This window comes from Triplophysa rosa, linkage group LG11 (genome assembly GCF_024868665.1).
Source record: "Triplophysa rosa linkage group LG11, Trosa_1v2, whole genome shotgun sequence".
In the NCBI taxonomy this organism is placed as follows: domain Eukaryota; kingdom Metazoa; phylum Chordata; class Actinopteri; order Cypriniformes; family Nemacheilidae; genus Triplophysa; species Triplophysa rosa.
Window position 1 is genome coordinate 9,798,301 of NC_079900.1, and position 7,547 is coordinate 9,805,847.

The 7,547-nt window shown below is 38.4% G+C and overlaps 1 protein-coding gene across 1 annotated transcript; it reads left to right on the forward strand.

The window, feature by feature from the left end:
* The first annotated feature begins 1,849 nt into the window (after positions 1–1,849).
* On the forward strand, positions 1,850–7,259 carry tmc5 (transmembrane channel like 5). The gene is made up of 17 exons (XM_057345472.1): positions 1,850–1,937; positions 2,096–2,198; positions 2,277–2,346; positions 2,441–2,695; positions 3,057–3,199; positions 3,411–3,558; positions 3,636–3,788; positions 3,862–4,034; positions 4,122–4,197; positions 4,295–4,392; positions 4,984–5,079; positions 5,151–5,226; positions 5,322–5,455; positions 5,553–5,726; positions 5,828–5,906; positions 6,047–6,130; positions 7,174–7,259. Exons 1-17 carry the CDS (start codon positions 1,850–1,852, stop codon positions 7,234–7,236), a joined length of 2,013 nt encoding a protein of 670 aa, XP_057201455.1. The 3' UTR covers positions 7,237–7,259.
* The last annotated feature ends 288 nt before the right edge of the window (positions 7,260–7,547 follow it).

A 7,547-nucleotide genomic window follows, 5' to 3' on the forward strand; every position in this document is an offset into this window, starting at 1 on the left:
GACACCACACAGCTGAAGGTCTGGATTCACACCAGTTAATTGGCCCTTGCTCAAGCTTGCGAATCACGTCAGGCTAATACTATCAGCTGTAACTATACATTAGTATAGTTATAGTTATATACATTAGTATACACTATACCTTACATTTAACTGTATACATGTATACTGTATATTTTTTTTATATTTCTTATAACTTTATAATTGTGTTTTTATAATTGTTCGCCTGTCATCCAGAAGAGCTGCTAAACTGTATTTCATTGTTCCTAAACAGTGACAATAAAGTTCTATTCTATACAGAGCTACTCTGACCCACAGAGGGAGGGTCAAGCAAAGTGTAGAATAGAATAAAAATGAAACATTTGTGGGAAAAGTAATGGCACAATTACAATAACATGGCTACAGATATCATATACTGGATCTGTAGCCGTTATTGGATTTCTGTGCATGTTTCATTTAAAGAAAAACATCACAGGTAATGAACGCTTGGTAATCTGTTTGCTTGATGTCTTCTTTGCTATTTCAATTAAGGCAAGACAGGGTGAAGACAAGGTGAAGACAATTCATAATAGGGCTGTAATAGTATCATAAGGTGCACATAGAATATCCACACACACAGTATTGCTTGCAAGCATAATTTTAAAGCAATCACTGTGAAGCTTCACCTTCATTAATTATGCAAGCCTATAGTTAACACTCTGCCACAATTATGCGTGCTCTTTTTATTTATTTATTTTTCTTTCTCCGGCATCCTAAATGGAAGACACTGAATAGATTATCATGGTTGATTTTATGAAATTGAGACTGTATATTTTAATCTTGACCCCATTAGCATTTTAAGCAGTGTAAATGTTCTGCCAGTGTCAATTTTTTTTTAAAGACCCTGATTGAAAGCATTCATACAGTATTTTAGTCTTTTAGTCTTTAAACCCTATGAACAAAATTCTTGGATTTTGACATTTCTGTAGAAAATGAAGGGGAGGGGCTATGAATGGTCCAGCACTGCCATCTACTGCTGAAGAGTAGAATGCAGTTTCTGCCAACCTTTGCATATTTAAATATTGTTAAAAAATCATTTTGAAACCACATTGTTTTAGAAAAATAAGTATTTCCTGTTTCTTGAAAAATAGAAAATGTCTCATGCTATTTATTCACGCTAAATTACAATCGTTACGTCATTAAAAGGCCTACATGAGGCCTACTATTGTAAAATACGGGATCTCATTCAAACAGTCAGAACACTGACATGACATTTTGGGTATTATTTTTCGCTAATGTAATTTACCACAGTCTATTTGTAGAAATAATTTTGCTTTGACTTAAAGATTTCGTGTTACGCAACAGGACAGGTACTTGTGGCAACGTCACGACAAACTTACGTATAGCACAAACAAAAAATAAAATGCTCTTTCTATCAAACGATTTTTCATCTTGTATTTTTAATTTCTTAATGTTTGTCATCCCTTAAAATTAACATAACATTAAAATACGACTTTCCATGTATTCCTTATATTGTCTGTAAACGTTGCTGCTGAAGAGCAGGAAGGGAGTTAATGAATTACTGATGAATGCATTTTTAAATGTAATACAACACCTGGCCACAGAGTTCCCCAGCATGGTATTGGTTGAGTAAACCTGTCACCCGGACAACAGGACACAAAGATCAGAAGACATACAGCCCACTTGCACCTTGTATCCTACACAATTACGTAATAACTTCCTTGTTCCTCCAATAAACCCAGCAGCGTTATTCATGAGTCGGATACTTTGGGGATGTTTATACATTACTGTACAAATGTAACATTTCAAAGGAACTTATTTCTCAGGACAAACTTCTGATCAAAACGGGAGGATGAGAAGAATGAGTGTGTTCCCCTCGGGAACATCTCTAGGAAACCTGGGACTGACAGCAAACGTACTCCAACAGGAAGATGAAAACAGTAAGTTTTACACAATCTGATTTTGTGTGTGATGCATAAAATAGACAGATGGCGGTGGTACTAAATGTAAATATATTGTACGACAAAATAAAGGAACAAATAGCTTCATTGTTTGGAGTAAGACATTATTTTGATGGCATATGTTCTTGTGACGTCAGATACATCTGAACTGGTATCGGAGCTGGCAAATCTGTCAGACAGGGCAAGAATTCAAGCCATACGGTCATTGCCTATGTCATACGATGAAAGGCGAAGAATCAGGTCATTATGATACATGCTTACAAAATATAATTCACAAAATGCTTTCCTCTAAATATGAATGTACACCCTCTTCAACAGGAGCAGAGCGATCTCTGTCAAAACTTCAAAGAACATCTTTAATATAGATTGTAGTCAGCAGGTGTCTCGGGTAAGAAGATAAAAACATGATTATAAAACATAGCTTTAATGCTATAAGTTTTATCCACAAATCAAGTGCACTTCTAATAAAACTACCTCTTCAGTCGTTTCGTAGATTTGGTGCCAGCGTGGCATCAGCCAGACAGTGGTTGGTTGTGTGGCATGGGACTCTAAAGGAGATAGGAGGCAGGTTTGGTACTTCTGTCCTCTCTTACTTTTTGTTCCTTAAATGGCTCCTGAAATTCAACGTCTTCTCGCTGATCATCAATTTCTGCTTCATCACGATCCCCCAAATCGTGCACGCACCCAACATCAGCAATGTTACTGGGTTCAGGGGTCTTGAGCTTCTCACCGGAGTGGTGAGTCTTAAAGGGATACTTCACCCAAACATTTAAATTTGTCATCATTTACTCACCCTTAGATTGTTCCAAACCTGTATACATTTCTTTGTTTTGCGTAACACACAGGAAGAAATTTGGAAGAATGTCAGATCTCATCCACCATTTACTGCCATAGTAGGGAAAATAAATACTATGGGAGTCAATGGGGGGTGAGAATTGACAATCTTCCAGATATCTTCTTGTGTGTTCAGCAGAACAAAGAAATGTATGCAGGTTCGGAACAATCTGAGGGTAATTTTTACTACATTCTGCTACATACGTTAATGCTACATTCAATCTTCAGCATCTGGAGTGACTGTCAGTGTGTCTGTGTCCACAGGGTTATTTTAACCAGACCGTGCTGTTCTATGGAGGCTATAATGGTGAAGTGATTGTATCCAAGCCACCCTATAACATGCAGTTGGCTTATTTCTTCACCATAGCTGCGTATCTAGTACTGTGTGGGGTGTCTCTTATTTATAGGTAAAGTTATTTATAGGCATAATAACGTTTTTACAGTGTAGCCATACAAGACTTAGGAAAGGATGCTTTATATAGCATTTGCCTATGGCTGGGAAAATATCCTGAAGTGTTTTCTTTCTAAAAACCTATATGCCAACTTCATTTCCTGTTATGGCATTTCCTGTTATTTCATATTATTCCAGAAATAAATGCAAATTGGTTTTCTTTTCAGCATGTCCAGGTCCTTTCAGAAGAACTTTGTGTTGGAGTCAGGACCCGTCTCTGGAGGAGCGTGGCGTCTGCTGTGCAGCTGGGATTTCAGTGTCGTCAATGAGAAAGCCATACAGAACAACAAGAACAACCTCGGCACTCAGCTGAAGGTTCATACCTGCTCATCATCACTGGGTGTCATCGCTTTTCTTTGTGTTCATTGGCTCACTTTTTCTGTGCCTTCCAGGAGTCTTTATCGGAAAGGTTACAAATGAAACACACAATGTCAATGTCAGAGCGGATGAAGTATCTGTCTCTCCACGTTCTGGCCTGGCTTCTCTCTTTAGGACTAGCTGTTGGCTCATGTGCAGGCATCTACTTCCTAGGAATAGATCAGCTGGTGAGTTTGCAGATGAGTGCCAAAATCGCAATAGATTCACTGCATGTCACGCTCATGCACTTCTGTTTTGCAGGAGACCTCCAGCCTGAATCACAATCCGAATGATTTAACAGCAGAGGCATCCACTCTTCTTCTGCCGGTGGTGGTGTCCCTCATCAACCTGATAGTGCCTCTCCTCTACTCCCTCATTAGCATAATGGAGCGTTACTCTAACCCTCGGGCAAAGATCTACATCAGCATCACAAGGTGTGATCACTGTTTGCCATGAGAAGCCTCAAAGTTCCTCAGATGAACTCGCCATTATGACATATTGTTCGTCTGTTTTCATTCTAGAAACGTTGTTTTGAAGATGTCTATTTTGGGAATTCTTTGCTATTACTGGCTGAATTCTGTGCCTGAGAACATGGTGGTAAGTGTTTTATTACGGCTAACAAGCGAAGCATGATTACGTTTGCTCTTATTTTGAGCTTGCTGAACTTATTGTATTGTAATCTTTTTTGCTCCAGTGTTGGGAGTCTTTTGTGGGGCAGAGTGTGTATCGACTGCTGATAATTGACTTCATTTTCTGCCTATTTGGCACTTTTTTTGGCGAGTTTCTACGCAAGTAAGTCAAAGAAAAGAAGTCATATAATTAAAGATATTGTGGTTGAAAGATAGATTGTTAAGGTTAACCATCTGTGTCACGGAGCTTTTTTTCTCATTGAAATAAATTGAAAGGATAAAAATGAAAATTCTGACTTCATTTACTTGCCCTCTTCTTATTTCAAACCTGTATGACATTCTTCTCTAGAACACAAAATAAGATCATTTGAAGAATGTTGGTAACCGAACAACGGCGGTACCCATTCACGCATTGGTTTCGTGTCCACACAATAGAAGTCAATGGGTACCGCCGTTGTTCGGTTAACAACATATTTTTTGAACACTTTTGTGTTCTGCAGAAGAAAGAAATTTATACAGATTTGAAAAGACAAGAGGGCAAGGAAATGATGACAAACGTTACAATTCTTTTGTAGCTTAAATAAATTCACTCCGCTTTCTTTTCTTCCACTAAAAAACTTTGAAAAAAAATCAAAGGAAATGTTTGCATTGCATTCACGAGAATAGTCTTTCATGTGATAAGAGCAACCAATGATTAAGTCTGAAACAAAATCAATATATTCACTCTGATTTCACTTTTTCAAAATGGTTACAGTGTAATTGGAACCACATGCGCCCCGAGTCTTGGCGTCCCAGAGTTTGACATTGCTAGGAATGTACTCGATTTAATCTATGCCCAGACGCTGGCTTGGTAAGTCAATATTGATGTCTCTTCAGTTCTATAGTTTAATTTTCCTTTAATACTCCTTCCTGTCTCCTCAGGATTGGTATTTACTTCTCCCCCCTACTTCCTGTAATGCAAGTCATCAAATTGTTGATCATTTTTTACATGAAAAAGGTAAGCACCATTACGGCATCATTTCGCCTTGAGATAATATTGCATCTGTCGCTCCGATGAGAGCTTTGTCTTCAACTGTACGGTTTATGTTTTAGGTCAGTCTGAGTATGAACTGTCAGCCGCCCAAACACACGGGCAGAGCCGCTCAGATGCAGACGGTCTTCATCGCTTTACTTTTCTTCCCCTCGTTTGTGGGGGCGCTGTCCATGGTAGCATACACAGTGTGGAGGTATTAATATTTGCTCCCATCAATTGTTAAAAAAAGGCAGTTAGAGTTAAAACATTTGTTTCATGCTGTGCAAATACTTGTCTTACCTGTCTTTCAGTCTGAAGCCCTCCAAATACTGTGGACCCTTCCAGGGCCTTCAAACCCCCTTCCACACCATCCTCAGCTGGACCGTTTATATTCAGAACCTTCCAGGAACTTATTGGGTCTGGTGGATATTTGAAAACGTGCTGAGGAACGAACTCTTCTACTATTTGGTTACTCTCATCATCTTGTACGTCTGAAAGTAGACACATGTTTACAGTGGTTCCATTTCTATGATCACATTTTTTCAGAGGAGAGCTGTGTCACATTTTCCCTTATTGCTTCTTTCAGAGTCATCACTTATTTTCTCTGGCAAATCACTCAGGGACGGAAAGAGCTCATCAGGACTCTACGACAGCAGATTGTGAATGTGAGTGTTAAACTCGAATGAGCTTTGCACCTCTGCTGACTTTTGCATCCACTGTTCTTGTGTCTCAAAATCAAATAAAAAACGGGGCAAACAAAAACAATCATTTTATCCTCTGTAAATCCATTCTTCTTTCATCTTAGGAAGGGAAGGACAAAGCCTTTCTCTTAAATCAACTACAGAATACACAGAAGCAGAGAAGGCAAATGGCATCTTTCAGATATCAGGTGAGCGTTTCTGATCGGTTCTAACTTACTGACCTACTGACTACAAAAACAAACCTACATAGTCTAAATGAGAGATTAACATTCTAACAAGATGCAAAAGGAGACTGCAGGAAGTTATAAACCTATAGAGCACTTCGGAAGACGTAAACGACCCTGGTCCAGAAGAACTTCCTGTTTCAGTTTTTAACGCTACACAAAAGTTTAATACAAATTATTATTAAAACAAAATATAATATTTATAACTGAATCAAAACGTTAAACGAATATCTTTAAGATTTCATTATATATGTAAGACTAAAAAAGAAATAAAACGAATAAAAAATGAATCCGGAAGTGCCTTTGGACTAGTGGTATGCTATTCACAATGGAATGCAAAAAAAAACATTTGATTGTTTTTCAACTGCTTGTTTTCAAACAATAGCATGTCACAAAATCACCATGGGAACTACTAATGAGCTTTTAAAGCTTGACAGACCAGTCCGTGTCAAAGTATGGGGAAAACCTGCATAAAGATTTTTTTAAAAGATAAAAACTTCCATTTCTGCATGAATTGAAAGAATTTTTAGGCTAATGCTTTACTCAGCAGACAAGCGATGACCCCATATGACTTCCTGGCAGATTCCTATGAAGTATTAAATCTCATTTCAGTTTATATGCAAGGAGGTCAAGTAAGTTAAAGTAATAAGACCCCCTAATAAACAAGAGGGCATCAGAAGCTCACCACCTAGCAGAGAGTTCAGAGACAGATGAAAGCAGAAAAAAGCTGTACCGCAGGGCAATGCAGATGTTCTGGTCTAGTCTCACAAAACTAAAGTCTTGAAGGCAGGTCAGGCTCAAAACCTAGGATCCAGAGGAGGGGGTCTAAGAAGGGGTAGAATGCAGGGTAGATCAGAGTGGAAGATGAGGAATCACCACAACCCACCCTATGCTTTGGCTTCAGAGAAACTCCAGAAGAGGGCATCCACCCAATTGAATGTGGTTTCAAAGAGCATCCTTGATGATTATATAACTACCGTATATTCTCCAATGTTTCTGTCATGTAGGAATTTGACCAGACACTACATTTCAACCCAAACTGGATTAATACTCTCCCCTTGGATATGTGAAAGGATGTTCTTTATGCTTTTATTATCTGTGCCTTTTTCTGTAAATATTGAATTACTTTTATCCATGTAAATTATTCATCAAGTCCTAACTAAAGTCACTAAGTTGGATGTGAAGAGAAAACAACAGCGCTGGCACAAAAATGGCATTTTGTGTTTGTCCAGGAAGTAACTGCATTTCCTCATTAGGAGAGAATTATTTCTAACAAATCCCCTGGGATCGAGCCCATGACCTTGGGATTGCTAACACCATGCTCTAACCACTGAGCCACAAGAAAGCCTGTTCCTGTCTGTGCATTCAAGCTGTTAAACTA